This window comes from Epinephelus lanceolatus, chromosome 3, assembly GCF_041903045.1.
Source record: "Epinephelus lanceolatus isolate andai-2023 chromosome 3, ASM4190304v1, whole genome shotgun sequence".
NCBI classification, from domain to species: domain Eukaryota; kingdom Metazoa; phylum Chordata; class Actinopteri; order Perciformes; family Serranidae; genus Epinephelus; species Epinephelus lanceolatus.
Genome location: NC_135736.1, coordinates 47,818,119 through 47,844,492, shown reverse-complemented (window position 1 = coordinate 47,844,492; position 26,374 = coordinate 47,818,119). Strand labels below are relative to the sequence as shown.

At 41.3% G+C, this 26,374-nt stretch overlaps 1 protein-coding gene and 1 pseudogene across 6 annotated transcripts in view; one reads left to right on the top strand and one right to left on the bottom strand.

The window, feature by feature from the left end:
• LOC117255602 (SERTA domain-containing protein 2 pseudogene) lies at positions 1-22,652 on the top strand (annotated as a pseudogene). Its single transcript, XR_013490800.1, has 2 exons — positions 1-298; positions 15,012-22,652. The product of XR_013490800.1 is annotated as an SERTA domain-containing protein 2 pseudogene (transcript).
• aftpha (aftiphilin a) overlaps positions 20,900-26,374 on the bottom strand; it is a 23,721-nt gene continuing 18,246 nt past the window's right edge. For all 5 annotated transcript variants that reach the window (XM_033624156.2, XM_033624158.2, XM_033624157.2 and 2 more), the window contains one exon: positions 20,900-26,282. In XM_033624156.2, coding sequence (XP_033480047.2) covers positions 26,141-26,282 — 142 coding nt within the window. In that variant the 3' untranslated portion in view covers positions 20,900-26,140. The remainder of the gene's footprint in view (positions 26,283-26,374) is intronic.

Genomic DNA, 26,374 nt, shown 5'->3' with positions numbered 1-26,374 from the left:
GTCTTGACTGACGTTCCTCAGTGACACATCTCCTCCTCCTCCTCCTCCACCTCCACCGCCGCTGCTGCTCCACTTCGCCATTGTGTGCGGAGCTCGGTGAGTGTCGAGGTCGAGGCAGCCACCGGGGGAACGATGGCGGAGTAGGAACAAACAAACGGACTAACGGCTCGCTTCTCCTCCATCTTCTTCTCCTTCTTCTTCCTGCCGTCCGTCCGCTGCTCCCGCTCCCACTCCCGGCCTCACCGACCGACGACACCCATGCAGCAGAGGAGACCCTGGATGGGACTAGCTACATGTGGTGAGTGACAGACCAGCACCGACCGGACCGACACCTTTAATACACGCAAACTTGTCTCCGTGGCGCCGCACCGGGGGAGCCGTCTGTCGGCTACGATCCCGGGACACTGCGGCCGGACCGTCCTAACTTATGGAGAGAAGAAGAAAGCTGCTGTTTGTGTTGTTTAACGTGTTTAAAATACTGATCACATCGTGGTTATCACCTTTGTCCACATAGAAACTAGTTTATTATTAAGAATAATGAGGGTTTGTGTTAAAATGTAACGAGAACAACCGCTTCTCTCTGCGGTGCTGTGTGGAGGCTGTGGCCGGGTGCGGGTGCCTGGTGGCCGGGCAGGTGGCGGGGAACAGCCGGTGGCCTCCAGGTCCCGGAGGGTCTGGAGACCAGCTGCTGCTTTGACAGCTTTATGCTGCTCTTACTGGGTCACCCGCACTGATTCACAGATATTTTATTTAAGCAAAAAATACTAATACCACACTATACAAATACTCTGCTGCAAAAAAAGTCCTGCACTCATAGTTTTACTGCAGTAAAAGTACAAAAGTATGTAGTTTGTGAATTTCACCAAGGCAGGCATCAATAAGGTTTTATCATAATAATAACAACACTTAATAATGTATTTGTTGATTGATATATTTTGTTAAGAATCCGAATCTGCAGAATTGCTAAAGCTTTGTATTCACAATTTTACAACATGGTTAGTTTGTGAATGTCACCAAACAAGGGATCAGTATCTTGATAACAACACATCATGTCTACTAGTTGATTTATATTTGTGTTAATAATCTGAATCTGCAGATAAAGCTGTCAGGTATTTCCTCTGACATAAAGGGGAAGTTGTAAGTGGCAGAAAATTGAAAAACTTAGGTAAAGTATAAGTACCTCAAAACTATACTCAAGTACAATACTTGAGTAAATGTACTTAGTTACCTTCCACCTCTGTGCAAATTTCCTGGGCAGGAACATGATGAGAAATAGTTTTTAAATGACAGTAATGTTGTTTTAGTTGGTTGTAATGAGTGAATGGTGTTCAGTGGTGACTTTATTAATCCTTGGTGGGCTGTTTATCTCCTGTGGTGGAACTTTAAAGTCACTTAAATGTTCATGTTAGGACTTGTAGCTCATTTTTGGCACTCGGCATCTAGTTTACGGTCATCTAATTATACCGTTGTATTACCAAAATGTAGCATAACTGTCACGTACCTAGCTTTTGGCAGAATAAAGTAGGGCTGCAAATAAATACTTACAGAGTTTAAATCATCTTAAAAATGGGTTTGGTTTGAGTTATTAAAGAGTTATGTCCCAAATACTGAACCAGACATGTAGTTAAAAAAATGAACTGGTCAAATGCATGACACCTAATGTTACACACTATATTTTTGTGGAAAATTAAATTAACAGCTATAAACAGCTTTTAAAATGTGTTGTTAAACCATTAAAAGTACAATAAACTATATTTAACTATAATCAACATTATGTGAAGTAGTATGTGTTGTGGACACTCTTGTAATATAAACATTAAATTAATTTTTGCCTGTCAACAATGACATTTATCCACCATTAACTGGTGTCATTATGCATTCCTCTGCTCCAATTTGTTGTTACTTACCAGCCAAGATTATAACAGCAATACAAAATATCGACATATATCTAAAATCAGCCGATAATCAGATGAAGTCTGAGGCTACTTCATCAGTTCATTAGCTGTCTGTGTCTATAAATGGACAAAAGTAATGATATCTTAAATTACTATGGTGTCTGACCTGCAGTCAAGAAACAAACCCAACTGTATTCAATTTATATTTAAAAAAATAAATAAATAAACAAACTCAGAAAAGAAGAAGAAAGTCTTGTTAAGCTTTCTTTTTTCACGTAGGGGATAAGTAATGTGTAAAAGGTGTAAAAGGTGCGTGTAGACCTGATTTACAGTAGCTACAGGATGACAGCGTGTAAAACAAGTTCTCCAGAGTTGTGTTTACTCTGGTTGTGGTGACACAGATCGGCAGCCGGGGGGGTCAAAGGTCAGCGTGCTGCATGTTTCCTGGTGTGGAGTTGAGGTTTAAAGAGAAGAATGTGGTCGGTGGAGTTTTAAAAAGTGGAGCAGGCGGAGTCACAGCGGACTGACAGACGTTCACTCTGCTCGCAGTACAATCAGCACTTTGTGTGTATTATATAAGACTTTGACATTGGACTCACACACACACTCTGCAGGATGCCAGTTACACTCAACTCTGATACAAGAGCTGACGGACCGAGTCAAGAAGATGTTGAAGACACAGTTGTGTTACTTCACTGTGAGCTGTGGTGTGGAGCTCAGAAGATCAGCTGATCAATCGTTAGTTAATCAATTTCTTTATAAGGAAAACAGTAGTTTACAGCCATGCAGGCTGCACTGTGAGGCTGTAACACACACAGGGGCGCTTTAAGCTTCAAGTTTCCCACAAAGATGATGCTAACATGCTGATGTTTAGCAGGGATAATGTTTACCATGCTCTTGTATTAGTTTGAGATAAGATACTTTATTTGTTGTGCAGCAGTCGCAGGACAAACTAGGAAAGAACCAGTGCAAAGACAACAAATAAAAACAATATAGATTATTAAAGAGGTGCAGGAAACAAATGCACAAAATGCCAGAGATGTATATCAGCTGTGTATCGCTGCAACCCTGTTTAAAATTTGCCTTTGTACGGTGGTGTGTTGGTACAATTATTTTAGTTGTTTTATAAAGTGGAAAACTAGAATATAATATCAGTGTCAGAGAGACCATATCGCTGTCGATCGTTATAGTTTTTGTAGAGTGTTAGTATGTCGTATAAAAGTCATAAAAAAGTCATATGCTGGCTCCCTACAGCGACACTAAGGACGCATTCACACTGGCGCTATTTGGTCCGCTTTAAACAAACCCTGGTCCACTTCCACGGATAGTTCGGTTCGTTTGTCATGGTGTGAACAATCATTTGAACTCTGGTGTGGACCAAACGAGCAAATCCTGGTCCGCTTGGAAACTGGGGGTCTTGTTTACAGTGGGAAATGCAAACGGACTATCCAGCGAACCAAAGAGAGGAAGTGACGTACAGCGCAGTGCATTTTGGGAAGACAAAAAACAAAGCCGTGAACGAACTGGGAGAAGCAGAGGTAAAGAAAAGAAAAAGTTCAAATATGTCTTGTGGGCAGACGTGGAGTAGTGAGGAGGTGCAGGCGCTTATTGATATATGGTCAGAGAAATATATTTCGCTGGTTAGTTGGATGGATTTCTGTTTTTGGTCCTGGCCAATCAGTGAGCTGGGTTTTCTTCTTCTTCATGCTTTTTTTCTTCCTGGTCAGTGGTCGTTTCGGGCAATTCCGCCCCCAAACGAGCAGCTGTTGTAACTGCGTGACGTTGTCCAGGCAGTTTGGTCCACTTTAAAAAGTGCAGTGTGAAAGTGAACCGAACCAAATGAAGGTGTGAAATTTTTTGGCAATCCCCGCCCAATCGAAGCGAGTCTCCCAGACTATCCTGGTGTGAATGCGCCGTTAGTCATCAACACTGTGAGAACAACTGATCTAAGATTTTTGTTTCAAAATGCTCTAGAATGGTCAGTGTAGCTGGTAAAGTTTAAAATTTATCTTGAGACCCGTCTCAAACGTTACGGCCCTGACTCACATTAAATTATTGTTGAGTACTTGCAAAAATAAACAACAAACATCCAAGCAAAAGTGTGGGTAGGGGTTAGGGTCGCCTACTTCCCTGCGCTGCACAGACTGTAGAGATTGTCAGGGTTTATGTCACGTAGCTTCCACTGCACATTCATCTCATTTATTCCTGGCCGCCATTCTGCCGGCAAGACAATCAAGAAAAACAACTTTTTAAATTATTTTTGTGAAATCTCTATTTTTACCCTTCTTTCCACTGGTGTCATATTTCAGGGTTAAGTTTAGTTTAAATGACTTCAGTTTCACTGTCTTTACACACTTCAGTTGCGACCCACTCTTTTTGTAAACACGACGATTTCTCATAAGCGCGTGTGCAGAATATTTTCTGTAACATCAGACAGAAAAGTTCAGTGACAAAGAAACAACAGACTGACTCATCAGTGACTCAAGAAGGAGTGACAGATAAAAGACGCTCGTATCAATTTGTTTGAAACCGGAGTTAAAAAGATGCAAATGCTTTGTTTGCTTTTCATCTTTAAGCTGAAGTGACTGCTGCTGGACGCACTGTACGCGATGACTCACACACACACACACACACACACACACACACACACACACACACAGCGGGGAATATCCTGCAGTGTGCTGAGGAGGCGTCAGCAGCAGTGAACACACAGGATTTCTCCTCTGTGAGTAAAGTCCACCTTCACTTCCTGGAGTCTCAGTTTCCCTTAAAACACAGTTATCAGCAGCAATAAGGAACAGACTGGTTTTATGTTTTTATACTGGAGCTCTAACCAGTAACACACAGACACAAAACCTTCACATTACAAAGTTAAAGAACGGAAGAGGCTGGTTATCTCTGCAAGTTTGGTAAAAAATAAAACAAATGGCTCACGTAAAGACAAAATAACTTTTACTGTAGTATTTTGTTGACGTGAGGAGAATCAGGAAAATGTTTTGATTTAAAGGAAACAAAGAAAATATGTCTCTTCCTCTGCTGAGCGCTGTGAATACAAGCGTCTCTTTAAACAGGTCAGTCGTCAGCAACATGTTCCTACATGTCAGCCTGAGCGGCGTGGGCAGACACACACACGCACACACACACACACACACACACACACTGTTCGTCAGATAGACAAACACTAACACACTGAACCATCCAGAGGCTGAACCCTTTTTTCTTTCCATAATCTTACAGAAAAAAACACCAAAAAAGCGTCTTCTCTGTTTTTTCCAAGTAGCACTGACTCAGTGAAAAACAGATTCAAATTAATGCTGATACTTTTTTAAAAAAATTTTTGATTCATTCTTGAGAATTGGGTTAAAACCTTATTTTGATTTTTACTCTTCAGTTAGGTTGTGAAAGATATTTTAAAAGATCAGTCTTGACTATGAAACCTTTTAACCTCCCAGTTATTTAATTTCTTCTTGAAAAGCATTCATGACAGACGTCAGAGAAAAGGCCAAAAAGTTATATATTTATTAATTTCACAGCAGTCATAGTGAGGAGACATTTCATTTCTAAAAGTTGCTCAGACTTCTCTTTATGCTAACTTAAAATACTCATTTTTAAACAATAATTCACATTTAGTTTGGACGTAGATGGCCGGCAGAGCTGACATGCGATGGTAGAGACACGACTGATAGCAATATTATTTAATGAATTTATCAAAAATAGGAAGCTGACCAGACTAGAGCAGCATTACCACCTTTCTGGAAACCAGGAAGTCAGACAGAGCTCTTTTTGATTAAAGGTTTCACCCTTTTATACCTGATTAAATGATGTTTTTGTAGAAATCTGAGAGTTGATGAAAAATTGGAGACATGTTTTTACAGGGCCAAATCGAGATACTTATGTGAATCGCGTGATAACATCTTCACGTCATAGATAACGGCAGATATTGGCTTTTAAATGAAATATCAGAATTGTCCAACATGCTTTTTCCTAATTTGCTTAATGAATGAATTTACCTTTAGTATGCATGCATAATATGACGTTAACTCCAAAATTAGGTGAGAAAATAGAGGATATATTGATATAGGTATCGGTCAAATGAGTTGTTACATATCGGTAAATCAGATACGGCACAAAATCCAACATGGTGCGTCCCCACTGTGTGTTGCAGACGCTGTTTGGTCTGTAACAGGAAAGAATTGACTTTGAATACGCAGCACTAAACGATGAAGGTGATCGTCACCCTTCAGAAACACAGCAGCAAAGCTAAGAAGCCAACAGTCTCTGTGTGGTCACTCAGTTTGAGTTTTAGACGAGTCCATCACTTCTCTCTGTTGTCAGACAGCTGAAGCACAAACAACATCTACACTGCGCTGCTGTCTGTGTGTCAAGATGACGCATCATCATCATCGTCATCGTGTTATCTGGTCATATTCCTAAAGATCTCCCAGCTGTAAACCTCCTCCTCCTCCTCTGTTGGTCGGTCAGTATGTGTTCAGATGGTCTGGTTCCTCTGCTGAGTCTCAGCTGGTTCTGATCTGTGATTACTTGCTCTGAGCCAGATTCATTATTCAGTTGTTCTGGTTGGCATATTTTCTGTTGCTGTTGTCAGACAGTGGAACAGGCAGAAAATAGTAATTTGATCAGTGCATGAATACAAGCTGTTGTTTAGACTAACATTATTTCCTGTGGTGAGACATCAATACAAGCATTATTTTATGATTATCAGGATGCATGAGCACATCTACAGAAATGATCTGAGGCATGTGATCAGCTCTGTTGACATTTTAAATGAGTTACTGCAGAAAAAGTCAGTTAGCAGCTACAGAAAAGTCTGCTTAACTTAACTGACAGACAGTGGTGCAGCAGAGCCTACAAGCATTTATACTTGTGTGGTGGTGTGTCTGTGTCACTCTGCAGTTACACCTTTCGAAACACTAGTTGGGGGCGGAGGCTTCTGTGAAGTGCTGTAGAGATTAGTTGATTCGAAACACACAGTAAACACACATTAAACATGGCTCAATAGAGACAGTTTCAAACACAAATCAGCTTCACTATAACTCGCAGCATTCACAGACAAACACTTGTCTTTATCTGGACACATTTTCACCACAAATACAACATGCTAACGTTATTAGCACAAGCCTATGGAATTTTACATGGTGTAAATTAGCCTAGCAGCTAGCAGAGATTTCCTCTGCTCATATGAAGCCAGGATAAATCACACACAAGACTTAAAATGCTATTTTTGTGGAGGCTTTATTGTCTTCACAATTTATTGTTTCTTATCTGTGAAATTAAAGTAAATGAAAACTTTGTTTCCACTGAGGGAAATGGTGTCAGCTTACAGAGACAGACAGGAGGTCTGCATCGCTGCAAGGTATAGTTAAATTTCTGGGGAGGTGCACGTCAGGCTACAGCGTAGGTACGGCTTCGACTCGGCGCAGTGGTATAAATTTTGCCTTAGTCATCGTTTTCCTCAGCCACACCAAAACCTGAGGCCTTCATCGATCAATCTGCAGATTATTATTTTAGCAATTACACTGATTTTTCACAGGGCTTTTTAAAAATGGTCTTCAGAGTGGATAAAAACATGATTAGTTGGTTTATCAACAGAAAAATAATCTGCACTGCAACTTCTTCAGTAATATTTCATAGCAGACGTACCAAACGTCGTGTGCGTTTAGCCTCTCAAATGTGAAAAGTTGATGCTGTATTTTGTCTTGCATGATAGTAAGCTGAATATATGGACGGACAAGAGCAACACGGGCTTTGAGGACGTTACCCTGAGCTGTGGGAAGTTCTAACATTTTCACTATCATCAGTCATTTTATAGACAGAACGATAACCATAGATGCACAGTTCAATCAGGCAGCTCTAGAGTGTATTTGTCGCTCTGAAAGTTAAAAGCTTTTTTGTTGCAGATTTAAAGCCTCGTGTCCCCCCTACACAGAGACCAGATAGTGATCACAAACCTGTAAGATGTGTTTACATGACGCTGAATCACAGTTTATTCAAGAAAACCCACGATAAGAGCTTTTGTCTGTAATCTGGATTTGATCTTTACATCTCCAAACACCGAAGCACTCGATCAGAAGTGTGAAACCAGAGTGAATAAAAAGACTCTGCAGCAGACACTGCACAGGACGCAGCTCCTGCTGAATCTGCACTGCAGGAGTCAGTTTGTGAAAAGAAAAAAGAAAGATGGCGGTCGGTGGTGTGCTGCTGGCTGTCATCAGGATGACTAAACACTGAAGCCTGCTGAGCAAGAAAATTCCTGTGAAGGAGGCAGCTGCAGCTTCAACAGCTCCCCACAGTGTGATAGTAACACGCTGACCTCAGTGTGTGAACACTGATCCAGGAGCAGCGACGGAGACGCTGTCATGTTGACTCTGCACTGTGAAAATCACTCCTGCAGAGAGTTTTTAATCTTAAATCAGAAAAGTTGACTCAGCTGTATTTAAGTTTTATTACGCTCAAGCAGCTGACTTACAAACGAGTCCAGACAGGTCACATGACTCTGGAGTTGGTGGCTTATTGGACGGAGTTTCTGGTCTGTGTGCTTTGCTGTTATTAATTTTAATACCCGACAGTGTAAATGATTTCTCTCACCCCACTGGTTGGTTTTTAGGAGACTTGCAGGTGTGTCAGTGGTTTGTTTTGTCGTCACCAGAGTTTAAATGGCGTCAGTTTTATCTGGACAGATTAAGAAAGAAATGTTGCAGAATTTAAACATCCATCCATCCATCCATCCATCCATTTTCAACCACTTATCCGGGGCCAGGTCACAGGGGCAGCAGGCCGAGCAAAGCACTCTAAACATCTCTCTCTTCAGCAACACTTTCCAGCTCCTCCTGGAGGATCCTGAGGAATTCCCAGGCCAGATGAGATATAAATTATCTCCAGTGTGTTCTGGGTCTGCCCCGGGGCCTCCTACCAGTGGGACGTGCCGAGAACACCTCGAATCGGAGGTACCCAGTTGGATCCCGATCAGATGCCCAAACCAGCTCAACTGACCCCTTTTGACACAAAGGAGCAGCGGTTATACTCCAAGCTCCCTCCAGATGTCTGAGCCCCGCCACCTGAACATGGTGGAGGGGTTTGTGTGTGATCCTGAAAGCTGCTTAGCCAGGCACATTCGGAAAAAGAATACCTTACCTGGAGACACTAGGGCCCCCCTGGAGCCAGACCTCACCGGCGAGTGTCTGGTGACCAGGCCTTGGGCTGTGGGGCCCAGTGAGGCTCAGCCCCAATGATTAACAGTGAGTCGCAGCTCTGTGGGCCCACCACCAGCAGGGACTGGCATCGGGGCCGGGTGCATTGTGTGCTGGGCAGCAGGCAGGGGCGGGGACCAGGGCATACTGACCCCCGGTGTCGCAGACTAGAATTTAACTAAACAATTCAGCACAAGATAATCAATCAGTCAGTTATTTTTTGGAGGAAAAACAGCAAACATTTGATTGTTCTGGCGTCTTTAATGTGACGTTTTGCTGCGTCTCTTCATCCTGTTTGATCACAAGCTTAATACGTTTTGGTTTTGAACCTTAGAGCGCGGGGTATATGGTCGAGAATCATCAGTAATACAGATATCTACAGATAAAACGCATGATTTTCTCATCTCAAATGATGTGGAATAGAGTTGCAACGATTAGTTAATTATTAATATTAATTAATTATATTTCAACTGTATGCCCTGTTTTGTTTTTGTGCTTTGTTGTATTTTAGCTAGCCTTGTGTAACATCTTGGCCAAGAGACTACAGATGAACAATAGCCTCTTGGCTAACTCTGGCATTTTCATAGCATGTACGTGTATTAATTTGCACTGTCCCTTCTCAAATAAACTAAACTGAATTAAATTAAACAGCAGCTACTTTGATGACACATTAATATGCAATAATTTCTCAAGCAAGAAATAGCAAAAATTCACTGGTTTCAGCTTCTTAGACGTGAAAATGTGTTGCTTTTTTTGGTCCTAACAGTAAAGTGATCTAAATATCTTTGTGTTTTGGACTGTTGGTCGGACAAGTAAGACATTTGATAACATTACTTTGGTCTACAGGCAATCGTAATCGTTCCAACAACCAAATGCTAATCAAAAGAATAAACAGCAGATAATAAAAACAATAGTAAGCTGCAGCCCTACTGTGATGTACTGTGTGTAGGATGTGGGGGACGTATTGGCAGACATTGAATATAATACAATAAGTATGTTTTCTGTAGTTTATAATCAACTGAAAATAAGAATCTTTGTGTTTGTAACCTTAGAATGAGACGTTTATATCTACACAGGGAGCAGGTCCTCGTCTACAGAGATCACCATTGTGCCCCCCGCCATGTTTCTACAGTAGTAACAAGAGCTTTGTTAAAACACTGATTTTCTTTTTTTTTCCTGGACAATGAACACTGAAGGAATTCTAACCAGGAGAAGTTTCAGCTGGTTGTAATCTGCAATCATCACCGCTCGATGCCACTAAATCCCCCTAAATCCTACACACACTGGACCTTTAAATGCACCTCAGGTTTTAAAACCAGTTCATGTTAGTCTGTACTCTGAGAGCAGAGCTGCTGTAACACAACACCAACTAGTTTACTCAATGGAAAGGTATGTGACACACACACACACACACACACACACACACACACACACACACCTGACACATCAGATCTTCATGACAAAGACTTTGCTTTTTTCCCCACAAATCTGAAACTATTTTTGGATTTTTACTTCATCAGACAGACAGCTGGCGGTGGGGGGGGGGGGGAGGGTGTGTGTGTGACATATACGAACCTCATTTAGCTGATCCAAGGTCAGTCACATGGTACAGTTTTGATTCGTGATGATTCACAATCAGTTCAGTGTTTGTAGTCAGTCAGAAGTTTCATTAGGCAAAGACAGACAGACATGGGGGGAGGATGGATGTCTCTCTGTCTCGCTCTGTCACCTCCTCACCTCGTCCTCTCTGGGTGTCGGAGCAGATGGCCCCTCTGAGGGGCCCCATATGGGTTTAAAGTAGTGAGGAGGAGGAGCTGGGGAATAGGCATTTATAAGAAGAAGTCTGTGTGTGTGTGTGTGTGTGTGTGTGTGTGCGTGCGTGTGTGCGTGTGTGCGCTGCTTAAGTCAGTCCCTGTCAGCACTTTGAGACGCCCGTTGGCCGAGTAATCGAGAGGTCACAGGTTCAAGCCCCACCACCAACACCACCACAGACCTCCAACCAAACAGCTGCTTCATCAGCTCTCCTACACACAGATACACACACACCATCACGTCTAACTCAGTGAAGGAAAGTAACTAAATCCATTTACTCAAGTACTGTACTGAAATACAGTTTTGACCTCAGTCGAGGGTCTGTGTCACCAGGCCGTGAACCACAGATCTGAACTTCTGAACTAATGGAAGTGAAACTAAAAGTGAGCTGATATGAAACATCCGCTGAAAAACTGTAAATCAGAGTCCTGGGTCCATTTTTGAAAACCTGCACCCGCCCATACCCACAAAGCTCAGCACCAGAACCGACCCGTAAATTTGTCTAAGTCAAAGCCACACCCACCCACACAATAAAAGTCCAGCTACCCGTATCCGTGATCAAAGGAACTGCAGCTTGATAACAGTGATTTAGATGTTAGAATATTACACATATACTGCACATATTTTTTACTGCGTTTAACTCTGAAGAATGAAAAAATATATTTTTATTCTCACCTGCTGCCAGCCTGCACATAGTTCATTTTTACCCATGGATTTATATATATATACATATTGTTAAACGTTACACAGCTTTTTGCAGGTTACCCATGGGTACTCACCCTGGTGCAGGACTCTGGTGTAAACCCACGACCATGATAAGTGCTGCAGGTTAACGCTGAATGTTAAAGCCAGTTTAAAGAAACTAATGAAAGTTTACATATGTTTACCTTGTTTTTCCCTTTTCGTACACACTGAACTGCTTAATAACGTCATTTCAGTCCTGACACCACTCTCAGTAAACAGATAAATGCATATGAATGCAGACGCTGTGGTGACGGCACAAGATTTTGAGATCAGAAGTGTTTTGGTTTCCAGTAATAGTCAGAGTAGAGTGCAGATACAATTTAAGAACCCATCAGCTATTATCTGACAATCATTTAGCTTTGTATCAGCTTTTTGTAAAATTCATATGTAGCTATCTGTTGATAGAGATACGCCAACGTGCCCCGCTACACAGGATCTTGTGTAATCGTGGCCCTCGCCCTCAGAGGCTTTAACATCGTCCAACCTGCTGTCATTCTGAAGTCGTCAAATACCACTGCTTGGTCCTTGATTTTGGCATCAGACACTGATGACAAACAGGCATCTTTTTGCGGCGGTATGATACACATCAGGCGGCGTCAGCTGATAACACCACACCACATCGAGGTGGATGGGTCCAACAACACTGGACTTTCACCCAGGAGGCTGATGTTAGCTTCCCATACAAATGTTTAGCCAAACCAAACCTAACCATGTGCTTCTGTTGCCTAAAATTAACCACAGCAAGGACACAGCCTCTGCACATGGGGCCCCTGCTCTAAGGTGAGCTCGTGGGCGCCCCAACCACAAGCACAATGAAATAAACACAAACAGGTGCTTTACCAATGTTGTACTTTTATTTTGAAAAACACTGAATGCTTCTAACTGTGCATTTCCTGTGAAAACAGAAGTGTATTTTGAAAAAAGACAATGCATTTAACAGACTTGATTGACACAACGTCTGTGAACGTCAACAACCGACGCACTCAGGGTACCTAGTGCGTCATACGTAGACGCAAAAGTCCACGGCGATGTGTGATGAGTTGAGTGAGAATATGTTGCATCATCAGATGATAGCCAGTTGGAGGCCAGATTGTCCTCAGACCAACAAATTAAATTAACTAACAAAGGATTTCGGACTGAGACACTGTTAGTAAAGTAAAGTGAGGACACAGAGCAGATCGGTTTTTGATCTGACTCACGTCTTTAAGACTTTATTGTGCACAAGAACTTTGCGGAGTGGGAAGCAGTAAAACCTCCTGGGGTTTGTTGTTGGTGTGAAAAGTTAAAGCTCAAGTAAAAACAGTTTCCCTCCAGATTCTTCTTCTGGTCACGTTAAAGTCATGACTCAGACATTTTAACTTTTCTGAACTTATTTATTTCAGAAGTTAAATTATAAACATCTTGTGGGAAACACAAAGCAAAGAGAGAGTTTAGGGGCACCGGCTGTTCACCCAGGGTATTGAAAGTGTGTGTGTGTGTGTGTGTGTGTGTGTGTGTGTGTGTGAGATTTGTTCAGTGTTTGGTTGTCAGGACGGAAGTCGCCTGTTTCCTGTGTTTTGTTGTTCAGAGAGTCAGAAGGTGTCAGACCGACTCCCACCCAATCAGCTGACTGCAGCTCACATGGGTGCAGGTCAGCTGACTGTTAACACACACACACACACACACACACACACACAGACACACACACACACACAGTCGTCCATCACACCAACTCTACGTGTCATCGGTCATGTGACACGCAGCTCAGTATTTCTCAGCATCACTCTTGATGTGTTTCAGTTCCCTGCAGAGGGGTTAAATGTTACATGCACCTCTGCAGCAGCTGTGGATCAGGGGGTTTGAACCTGTGACGTTCTTATCACAGGAGTCTGTCTGGGATCTGTAGGTGATCTCCGACACTCTGTCATCTTTCATTTTCTGTTTTGAGTTTTGCTCTGAATGTTGTTTCAGATCTTCTTTCAGTTTCCTGATTGTTTGTTGTTCCGTACAACAATTTATCGTCCTCGTATTTTCTTCCTGAGAGCGCGTCTGTGTTAATGATATTTACATCTGTAAGGGCGGCTCGTTATTTATATTTTTGTACAGATTTGACAAAAATAAGAATCCAAAAGTTGTTTTTCCCATTCAAATCAAACATTTACAAGAGTTATTGCTAAATAAGCAAAACTCAGAATATGTGCTGAAGATGTTTTTAATCCATTCTTCACCAAGATGTTTGTACCATTCATGTTTTTTAAAATTTTCACACAGTTTCTAAAAACAAATAATCACAGCTCACAGGTCATCTTGTTCATTTTTGTTCCAGAGCTTTCAGCCACAGCTCACTGTCTTTCTCGTCAGTGTGAGAGGTGGTTGAAAGCGTCGCGAAAAATAATAAGTAGACCTTGATTTAAAGCTGGCCTCCCACCAGACGACCACAAGCATGTGTGTGCAGTGACTTCAGTAACGCGGTGTTTCTTGGACATTGATTTATTTAATCTTATTTCATTGCACAGTTGCATTCAGCACATTCACTCAGCCCCTCGTTGCCCCGCTTTCTCTCTCTGTTTATCAGACAACAAATAAAACAAGAATTAGCTGCTCTCCACCTCACAGTCCCTTCACTGAGGAGAAGAGCAGACAGCAGCTCTGGAGACGCCGCCCCTGTAGATGGTGGCTGTAGCTGCTTAATTTCAGCCAGCACAAACCCTCCAGCACCGCATGTCACAGCGGGCTGGGTCTAACTTGTGTCACAGCAGCAACAGAAAGTTTGCTGATCCAGCAGGGAGTTAAATCCAAAGCTGGCTGGACTTGAGTTGCTGCAGCCGCTGACTGGGGGTCAGCCTCTGGAGCTGCTGCCCGCCCTCCTCCCAGTGAGGCAGAGGACACACACTGGTTTGAGGCTGTAGCTAACGTTAGCTAGGTAAACGTATAGCTGTGAGCCTTTAGCCTTGGTTAGCAGAAGGCTAAACTATCAGCAACATTTTCTTTCCATCTCTGAAACACTTTGCTGATACTGACATGTGTTTTTACTGACTTTCACCATCTGAAGGGACGTGCACGTGCATCTGCATTTGTAGATCAGCCAAGGAACGCCCTCCTTCTGAAATGACCTGTGATTGGCTAAAGTCTCCCATCCCGAGCTATATTTTCTGCAGCCTGAAAACAGAGCCAGGAGAAGGTGCAGAAGTCTGGTTTTCTCAGTGCACTTGAATAACAGTGTGCTCAGAGATTATTATGGGATATTTGTACGATGATGCCATCTGGTTTTGTACTTCTGACGCTTCAGTTTGTTGCGTGCGATCAGTAAAGTTTATCTTTTGATGCCATTCTTGTGGTTTGTCTCTGAGCTGTTTGTGTCTCTGCTCCACAGATTTATGTTGGGTAACGGGGTGAAGCGGAAACTGGACGAGGATGAGGATGTTCTGGAGGAGGACCAGCGTCTTCTGGCAGTCGGTGGCATGTCGCAGGCATCCTACACCCTGCAGCGTCAGACGGTCCTCAACATGTCTCTTATGAAGCTGTATGGTCCGCGGATGGGCGCTGATCTCGGCCTGCAGCGCCGAGTCCTCATCAACAACATTATCCGCCGCATCCAAGATGACTTCAGGCAAGAAGGAGGCATCGACACGCTCTTCTTCTCTGCTGCGCCGCCTGGCGCTGCTGCCACCGCCGCCCGTGAGGACGAAAGCTACCGGCAGCCTCCGCCTCCTTCCTCCTCTTTCAGCATCCTCTCGTCGTCGCTGTCAGGACTGACGGCACTGGACTCCTGCCTGACTCCTGCCTCACTGCTGGAGGAGGACCTGCCCATGTTCTTCACCCTGCCGCCCTCCTCCTCCACCCAACACCACCACCTGCACCACTCCCCAAGGCCGCTGCCACCGCCCTCGCCGTCACCCAAAGACAGCTTCTCCTCCGCCCTTGAGGAGATAGAGGAGCTCTGTCCTTCCTCTTCGTCTTCCTCTTCCTCTGGCCCGCCAGCACCCCCTCCTGCTCGGCTTCTGTTTGACGTCATCATGAAGGAGGAGGGGCGTGGCTTTCAGGAGGTGGAGAGCAGGTTGGAGAAACCTCCTCTTCCTCCCTCTCCGTCCTCCCCGGGCTCCTCCTTCCTGACTGACTTCGCCCTGGACGACGTCCTCTTCACAGACATTGACACGTCCATGTACGACCTCGGCCCCTGCCCGCCCCCGTCAGGAGCGCTGCCGTCTAAGATGGCTCCCGTCATGATGGCGGACGACCTCGTCCGGTCGATGTCCGGTTACGGAGCGGCGGGTGGCGGCGCTCAGAACCAGCCTTTTAAAATGGACCTGGCGGAGCTGGACCACATCATGGAGGTGCTGGTGGGCAGCTGAGAGGACGACGAGGCTTTTTATAACGTTTTGTTAATTTTGTACAGTTTTAAAATCACAGCGGACTTCACACGGGTTTTATTCTGGAGGGTTCAAGCTGCTGTGTGTCGAGTCTGGATAAATTATGACAACATTAGTTCACCTGCATAAACTGCATCTCACACAGAGAGAAATCTGCTGGATCCTTTTATTGAGCGTAGAGGGGTCAAGAGACAGAGACGAGGGTTTCACAGGTGGCAGGTGGAGGTTATGATAAAAGAGCAACAGAAAAATAATCCTTCAACCTGTTGAAGCTTTTCAGAAAGCGGAGAGAAACAGGAAACAGTGTAACGGCCCGGTCACAGCAGAAACATTCATCTGTGTCTCAAGTGTTTGGTTCTTACGTCTTGGTGACGTAGTGAGAACACGCAGAGCTACAATATTTATTAATGCGCTCTGTCCCGAACCAACCGAACATTAAATGAAATAAAAATGTTGTGTCAGGGCCTTTAAGCAAGAGTTTAAATGCAGGACTTTTACTTGTAACAGAGTATTTCTACCCTGCAGTATTACTACTTTTCCTTAAGACCTGAGTCCGTCTCCCATCACTGCGGGGCCTTTCATGTGTGAGGTGCAGTTTGTTCATGCTAATAAAGGTTCACTAATGTTTCTAAAAATCCACACAGCAGCTTTAATCACTGAGTTACAGTATTGGAGCCACGCGGTCACACTGAGCTTCACGCCGAGGAGCCCACGTGTGAATAATTTCCTCAGTAACACCAGTGTGAAGTCCCGTTTTCTACCGCTGTCCGAGAAATTGTAAGAAACAAACAAAAAAAAATCTCTAGAGACTTTTCTACCGTCGCTGCATGTTTCTACCAATAACAAAAAAAAAATCTCAATAGCATTTATGAAAAACAATCCAGTGCCTTTTTAAACCTCGATCACGCGGTCACGTCTTGCTGTTGCTCGTCACGTAGCAATACGAACTCTGACGGAAGTTTTATTCCAACATGCAGTTTCATTTCCTAAAAATTCATCATGTGACAGCTGTTAAAGTCCCGAGCATCCAGTCTGCAACGTGGGTTTCACTCTGTCATCAAAGAACATGAAAGTCTGTTTAAATGCAACGTGTGAATGTGGAGCTATTTATTGTGTCGTAGCTTTTAAAAATAAAATGTAAAGTTTTTCTTCTCATCAGTGAATCCCATGAAAAGAAACGCAGAGCGTAGTCGACAGTTTTATCTTGCTCTTTTCTTTGGATTTAATAAGAAGAAAAAAACATAACAGCTTCAGACTTTCTCGTTTCAGTTTGTTGCTAACGCTATCCGTCACACTTCCTGTCCGAGTCTGTAGTTCAACATGTGTCGGCTCAGTTTAAGCAAAATTAAATTGCAATAATTTTTACTGAGTGGTGGTGATGATGCAGACTTCCATATGCAGACGTTCCCTTTAGCAGAACTATGAATTATTTATTATCTCTCAGCTCTCAGTGTGTATTTATTGCAACTCTGGACACTAATATTTTGTTTGTACAGAACATAAAAATGTTTTATTTTAAAGGACAAATCCACCAACACTGACCTCTGAGTTGATCTGAGGAAGATTTTTGGGGAAAGATGAACTCTGAGGTCATTTTTGGTGGAAATCTCTTCTATGAAATGTCATTTAATAAATGATCTGAGGTTTTTTTTTTAATGCTATGTAATATATTTTAGGATATCAGCAATGCAAACGCCCTCAAGTCAGCCTGTGCCACAGCTCTGATGTGTGTGTGTCTGTGTGAAGATAGAAATGGATAAACACTGGGCCAGTTTTTAAACGTTTAATCTGAATTTTCTTTTAATCAAATGTGCAAAGTTGCTTCCGATCTGGAGGTAGTTTGAGTCAGGTCATAGAGTCACTGCATATGGATCCTTCCTTTCCTTAAGTAGCTTTAAGGTTGTAAAAATCGTATTGTGTTTTACAGTTCCAGTTGCTCATTTAAGCTCTACGCTCTTATCACAGAAACCTGAGCAAACTGGCTTGATTTTAAAAACATGGGAAGACGGCAATGAACGACGAGAGAAGAAATTATCCAAAAAATCTGTGAAAAGAGAAAATTAGTTTAAAAAAGAAAGTAAAAACAAACCAACAAGGAAATGACCTGAAAATGTGCCGAAAAATTCAAGAATTCTGCACCATAATTAGGAATATGTAATAATAACAATTATAAATATTTTTTCCCTAGCTTTTTGTCTGTAGTTTTTAAAAATAATTTTCTATTGTTATTTTATTTATTTTATTATTAATTATTTATTTTATTATTATTTTTTTAAATCTTTTTTTTATACCAAGTTGCTCACTGCCTTTTCCCCATGTTTTTGAATTTGAGTTCAAAGGTTTAAATATTTGCAAAAGGCGTCTGAAAGCAGCCCAAGAAAAGTGACGTCGCTCCAGGTTTCAATTAAACTGAGAGAAATATTCAACCCCAGTCTATCAGATTGAAATATTCCAGATGTACTGGGCATCATTTTAAACACATTTTCCCAAAATTCATCCTGATATATTTGGGATCTTTGAAGACATTAGGATTTCCACTAGAATCTAAAATATATCCAGGGGCCGTGTTCACAAAGCTTCCTCGTACTTAGAGCTGCTCCTGGTGACAATTTTCTCAGAATTTCCCCTTAAAGTTAAGACCAGGTCCTCGTAAAGATGAAAGTTATTCACAGAGTATCTCAGACATTAAAGGAGCTCCTAAGGTGACAAAGTGTCGGGAGCAGGGAGGAGGACTTGAAGAGTTTCTGAATCAGAGGAGAAAATGGTGGAAACACAAAGAGGTCGGACGAATATTCTCCAAACACAGGATGACAGAGAGGAAACGCTACAGATTAGATTGCATTTCCTCTGCAGGCTCACAAAAGGGTGTCTCTGTGACAACCAATCACGTCTGTTAAAAGACTGCATCACACCTGGCAGTGAGGTCAAACACACCTCCTCACTCAGGTAAACCTTTCAGTCCCTCCCTCGCTCAGAGAACTTTAAGCTCGGACTCTTTACAAACAACTTAAAGGCTGAGTTAGGAGCTCTGTGTCTCCACCTGCTGGTCAGATGATGTAACAGCATGTACTATGTCTTATTATGTAGTGTATTTTATATTAATGTAAAAAGATGCGCTCTGATCCACCTACCTTTTTGTAGTTCTGCCGTCAGTAGTCACTGTACTGTTGCCTGCAGTATGAACACCATCAAGACGTACTACTTCTTGCGCCCTGAACTTTGACCCTCTTGCTCATAATCTGTTACCTTGGAGATAAAACCAAACACTGTTTGGCAACCTCGAGATGGAGGTCAACCTGCAGAGCTCTGCTGTTGTTACTCTGCAGTGTTGGTAGGTTAACTTTAAAGTTATAACTGCAGACACTGCAGATTGTAGCGTATTCACCTCAGTGAAAATACATCTGCATTTCTGTCATCGTTATTTTCACAATTGTTCACTTAAATTATATTCCTATTATTACTGCTCGACTGGTCGTCAGTTACTTAAATGCACTGTCATCCATCGTTACAGCTTCTGACAGCGGTCAACAAGCCGTCAAACGTGTGCAGAGGATTGTGGGTCAGAATAACCAGAAAAGCATATTATAGAACATCCTGGTATTTTTTGGCACACTGCATTCAACATACTGTATTTAGGGACATGCCAAATCTTGTATGTGGAGTTGGTACAGGCCATCAAACTTTACAATGACACGACGAATTTAAGAGGCGATAGACTGAATTTTAAAAAGTATTTTAATGTCAGGAACATTATTTATTTAGTGACTTTGCTGTTGTAAAAACTGCTGTTGCTGCTCCACATATAACATGTTGATATATTTAAAACATTCACTAATGCTGTTCTGAATTTATTTTTAAATTATTTTCTAAAAAGCAGTTTAGAAATGAAAAATAACCAATAACAGTATCGATTAAAGTAGTAGTAGCAATAAATCCTTAACGATACCCATCCCGAGTCCTTTTTAAGCTTTAGTACTTATTTTATTAGTTTAGTAATTTATTAGTTTCCTAAGATGTTCCTGGAGCTGATTTATCATTTATTTTATTTTATTTTTTAGCTGTTAAAAATCATTTAATTTATCATGAGCACGCTGCAGACTCAAACTGCTGCTGTGAATCAGTGTGTGGTGCCGAACTGAGACACTTTACATACTGTTTCTGATGTAGAGTAAGATGGAGGAAACTCTGCGTCACCTGGATCATCAGCAGCACCCAGAGTGTCTCAGAGTGTCTGATATCTGAGACCTTCACCTCTGAATCGACTGTAAAACTCAACAGGAAGTCAAACTAAAATTTGACCAGATTTAAAAAAGAAACTGGCTCCAGATTGTTTATCCAGACTCTTCTTTGCTGGTTTTGTTTGTTTCCATCCAGAGACTGACAGACTGACACGTCTCTCATCAAACCGAATCTTCTTCTTCTTCTTCTTCTGTGGTTTGTAGCGTGTGTGTGGCTGCTGCAGGTTTTTACTGGACGTTAACAGGAGGGATGAAACTACACGACTCTGTGCCTTCTTTTATGCAATATGACATGTTTCTTCTGAGAATTAAATTTGAATGTGTCAGATGAGGATTCAGCTCTGGGGGGGGGGGGGGCACTTTAGTAATTTTATTTTCTACATTAAAAGGAAATGATGTCATCTCTGTCTGTCCTCTCGTGTCTTTTTGTCTCCGTGGGCGTTTCTTACAGCGCTCAGGAGGAATATTTTAACTTGTCTCTTGGTCTTTGTCTCATGAGCTGTTTGAACCTGACTCCCTGAGACAAAGCAGCACTTAAAGGAACAGTTCACCACAAAATAACATTTTCTGTATGAAGCCTGGAGGAGTGTGTCACCAGAATAACTGTCTTATGTAATTGAGTTTAATCAATAAATAAAGTGGTTTATTTCTCAAAACTTTATTTAGAAAAGAGACAGGGTTAGAAAAAACATTAAAAACATATTTTTCAATTTATGTCATTACTTTGCAAATTATTAAAAATATATATTAAATATGCCCCTCACTAATTCTATTTTATTTTGTCTTTAATGTAAAATTAATAGTACAAATAATACAAATGTATTGTGACATGAATATGATCACACTATGAAATAAAGTTACATTTAAAAGCAGTTTTAAAATTCATTATAGATAAAATAGGGAAAAATAATTAATGAATGGCATGAATATTTTTTATTTTTATTAGTTTTCTAACGCATCATTTAAATTAAATTTGCAGATTATGTAATTTAATTTTTATTATTTTTTATTAATTATTTATTGACTTGTTTCTCATGCAATATTTAAAATTAAATTAGTCCGTTTAATATAATTAAACATTGTAAAAGCCTATCATGTTTTTGGTGGCACTGTTTTCGAAAGTTAAAGAAAATTTGTATTTCAGTTATGTGTAGATATTAAATTTACTGTTTATTAATTCCACTTTATTTTTTTTTAATTAATTTTATTATTTAAAGACAGTAGGAAAAAATTGTGAATGGCATAAATATTTTTTATTTTATTAGTTTTAAAATACATCATTTAAATGCAAATTGACATAAAGTTTTTCATTATTAATCAACGTTTTTTAATGCATCATTCAAGTTAAAAATGAAACCGGTCGACTTGATATAATTAAATATTGTAAAAGTCCGTCATGTTCCTGTTGCACTCTTTTAAAAAAAAAACTGAGGAAAATTTGTATTATAGAGCAAAAAAATATAAAAAATGAATATGTTGTTCACCAACTTTATTATTGTCTGTAAATGTTAAATTTGTGGTTAAATAACACAGATGTATTGTGACAAAAATATGACCCATCAGTAAATAAATAGGATTTTTTAAATTAATCATATTTCAAGATTGATTTAGGAATATCATTAGTGAATGGCAGAATTAAATTTTTGTAATTATATTTTTTTTCTTAGCTTTACAATGCAATTGAAATCCAAGTCTTAATTATTATTATTATTTTTTTTTTAAATGCATCATTGAATTAACAATTAAACTGGTTAATTTGGTTTAATTTAATTATTATTTCATTTATTTTCTCTGTGGCACTCTCCACCCTCCAGAAACTTTAACTTATATCAGCTGGTTTCAAAAGATTCTGCCAGAATATTTTTTTAATCTGCAGAACTGAACACACAGCTGCAGCTGATGAAGACTCTGTGTCTGTCCCAAAGAAACCGAAACGAGCAGAGAAGATAACTATTTTAATTTCTTGTGTACACTAAAAGTAAAATTTACACACTTAGAGTCTCAAAAGAACCTGGGCATGCACAATAACCTTTTGACAGGCTCTTCAAGTGATTCAGTTTTTTTCCATAGGAATTTTCCCGTACATTTTACAGTCCATAGTTTAACTGTACACAGTCTAAAGCCACAGTGAACTATGATTACATCCATTTCATCTTTACAATGTGCAAAATCCTCCTGGGAGACGGGGCTGACAGTAGTATGAGCAAAAAGAAAACAAAAACAAAACATGAGCCAATAAGAGCCGCAACAACAAAAAGCACTTCATATGAGGAACAGTGAACAAAACCCGACACATGGAAGCAGAAATTGGTCCCTTAATTCCCTTCTGATGCGAGTCGACCTTCACTGCCGAGAATCTTTCGACTTTCAGTGGTTTTAACCAAAAAAAAAAAAAAAAAACAAAGTCCCATTTTCATTCCCTCAGAACAACAACAAGGAACAGTGTGAGAGAGAGTGAACACCAACAAGGAAGGAAACTTGTTTTTATCCACCGACCACAACAGCTGGAATAAACACGGAATAAAAATAAAACCTCCAAATGACGACTGAGGACACAAAGTTCCCCAAACTGAAGAATAAAATAATATCAGTCCCTCCTGTGTTCTAGAGACGGTGGATGGACTGCAGCAACAGTGACGGGGGCGGATATAGTTTATGTTAAAAAGCTGCATTAAAGGCTGCGTTCAGTATTTTTCAGCCTGGACTCTGTGTTCCTATTTCCCTGCGTCCAGTTTTGACAAAGTGATCTGAAGTCGACAGCGAAACAAGCTGCGTTGTCACCGCTCAGCAGGTTCACAGCCTCTGTTCAGTACGCTAAAAGGCTCGGACTGTTTGGTTCCCCTCACATTTAAATGGACAAAGGACACATGATAAAATTTCCATGACTGTTCCCGATGTATAACACAAACAGCATTCACACGGTCATGGAAAACCGGGAAAAGTCAACTGCGGGTCTCACTCCGAAGTCGTCAAAATCCGGTGCTTTGGCAGTGACTTGTGGCGTCAGAAACGAACAAAAAAAGGCGTCCTTTAACTTCGGCATGACACACAGTCGGTTGCTGTTATAGATTAACTGCTTCAGGGGAAAACGCAACGGAACAAGGACGAAAGTTAAGGCGGCAAAAGCCCGACTGGGACGGGCGGGATAGGTCCAACAAACACTTTCACACAAGAGAGCGGTGTTTGCGTCCTGTAAGATTGTAAAGTCAAACCCTGTTCTTTTTTCCTAAACCCAACCACGTGTTTTGTCGTTGAAGCGAAAAAAAAAACAACAACACTAACTAGCAGTGCTGTACCGATTAAGTGCTTTTATTTTGAAAGAGACTGTATGTAAATGTTAAATTTCCTGTGAAAAGAGAAGTGTATTTTGAAAGTTTAGAGTGAGAATGTGTTGGAAAGTCATGGAATTTGAAAAAATCATTGCCAGTTTTAGAAAACTCACGGATTCTTTGTGTGTAATGGCTCCAGTAATCGTGTGGATAACCTTCAGTGCACTATAACAGTGATTTATTTTCTTTAGCCGTCGACGTAGCGTACGGATCTCTAACGTGTGTCAGTGTGTGACGTTTCATTCACCATCACGTATGTTTCTCCCAGCGTTCCATCTCTTTTTAAATGTATACGTGCTCGCTGGAATCATGTCTGGATGGAAGTTGAATCTGAAAACGCCAGGCAAGTGGGGCAAGCAAAAAAAAAATGACTATGGGTCCTTGAACAGTCATGGAAAAGTTGTGAAACTTTGAACACTGCACGGACAGAGTCACATTACTGTTCTCTTATTAAAACACATCAGATTCAAATTTAATTCAAACCTAATTCCAGCTGGCGGTCGCACATGAAGGGAGAGACGGAACGCTGGGAGAAAATTAAGATGTGTACGTGATGGTGTACGAAACGTCACACATTGTCTCATTAAAAGCTACGTTACGTCGTCAACTACAAAAAAAAAAAAATCAGTTTTTTAATTACACTGAAGGTTATTGATGCAAGATTAATGTAAGAATTGATCTGGAAACACACAACACATTTCCACAACTTTCCTAAAAACTTTCAAGGATTTTTACTAATGCCATGACTTTTCCAGGTTTTCCATGACCGCAGGAACCCTGGATTGTTATCCTAAGTGTCTGATAACGTTATGAAAGGATCCCTACAGAGACGGACCTTTATGTTGACCAGTAAGATTTTTGTTTGACCAGAAACAGCCTGAACCCACCAGACTCGTCCACTGTCCATAGACTGTACATAAAGATGGACGACATCACAGCTCAAAACATCTCCGTCGCCCCCTGGTGGCTCGCTGCAGTACACGTCACAAAGCTTGCCTTCTCCATGTTTGTAAATCGGACACTTGCCAAACTTAAAATCAAAAGCACACATTGAATGATTGATCTTTTACTGTATTTTAATCACACTGCCGTTTGTTTAAGTGTTTTTCTGATAAGCTTGGATTTAATTAGTTACTTAATGCTATAAAACGGAGATTTGACGGCATGATTGACAGCCGTGTGAGCCAATACGTTCAATGGTGCTGCTTGCGATTGGTCGGACGGGTGTTTGGATGGAACTGTTCCACCAAAGTGATCGCTACTGTGCAGACTCTGGCTCCGAATGACGTCACCAGCACAAGATGGCAGCGGCCGTGTCCGGGATATTTTAGCTTCACTGACGTATACTGGGGGTAAGTGGGAACGCCTCGTCCGTCTGTATATACAGTCTGACATTTACACATCTAACTGGGTGAATTAACAGTTTATATCAACTAAACCAGAGCTGGTGATTGTTGGAACAGTGGAAAGACGAACTACGACGGGTTTTGTGAGTTTAATTTTGAGTCTGGTGGGTTTGGCGATGGCGATGGCGATTTCAGAAGGATCTTACGCTTCAACACAAAGCTCCGTCTCTGTAGGGATCCTTTCATGATGTCAGAGACTTTAAATCACACTCTGAGCCTGTCAGTGGCAAAAACAGACACTGCTAGTCGACGTACACTGACGGTGCGAACATGCTCGGAGTGGTTACATCACAGCCTGTTCAGCTGCTCACAGCTGCAGCGCTCTCTTTCAACACTGGACTCATTTCAAAGCGGCTGACTGGCATTAGTCACGTCGACACAAGAACACGGGAAAACGGTCCAGGTTGAAGAATACTGAACGTAACCTTTAAATTACGAAAAGGAAAAAGACAGAGTGGGTTAAAGATAAAATCTACACTGACTGCAGGTAAAAACTAAGGCCTTTAAACACAACGCCGGGACAAAACATTCAGCTGGATTTTGCAGGCAGTGTGGTTTCAAGTCGATAAATATATATTTATATATATAGATTTTATATATGTATATAAATGTATTAATTTAAACTTACATATATTCCACTTCAGTTTGATTTAAAGAGCTTCAGCCAGTGTTTCCTTCACAGACAGACACGAACACACTCCCACCAGAGACGTAAAATCATCCCAAATCATTCAGAATTAAAAAAAAAAAAAAAGGAAAATAAACATTTAATCCCTGATTATTTACACGATGATTCTTCTAGATATGAACAGCACACACTTCTACACCTTCCTCTATAAATTATCAACTCTATAAATTAATTTATCTCCTATTCTGTTAAATGTGCAGGTTGTCCGCCGAGCGCTTCTCCCTCCTCCACGTCCGAGCTGCTTCCTGTGATCATAAATGCTTCGCTTTATTTTTTTTTAAAAAGTATAAAGTGAAAAACAAAAGCGCAAATTTAATTTAAAAAAAGAAAAAGAAAAGACGTATGGAAAGGGAGGAACTAAGCCGCAGCGAGAGAACAAAAAAAGAAGAAGACGACTTGTTAAAATGGGTCGAGTCAGTGGGCGGGGCTATGGGAGAGGGAGGGGTGATGTCATGTGAAGGGGGAGGAGCTTCAGTCCGATGTGGCCTGGCAGCCGAGCGGCGTCAGTGTGGCGGGGAACATCAGCACTTTGGCCTGCATGAAGGAAAGATCGGGCAGACCTGCGATCACTTTGGCCGCCTCGTCGCTCAGATTCTCTTCTTTCCTCGGCTTCCTGTCAAACAGGAAGACACACAAACACAAGAGGCGTCACCACACACACCTGTGTACCAATGATGCACAAAAACTCTGATGTCATCTCTGAGC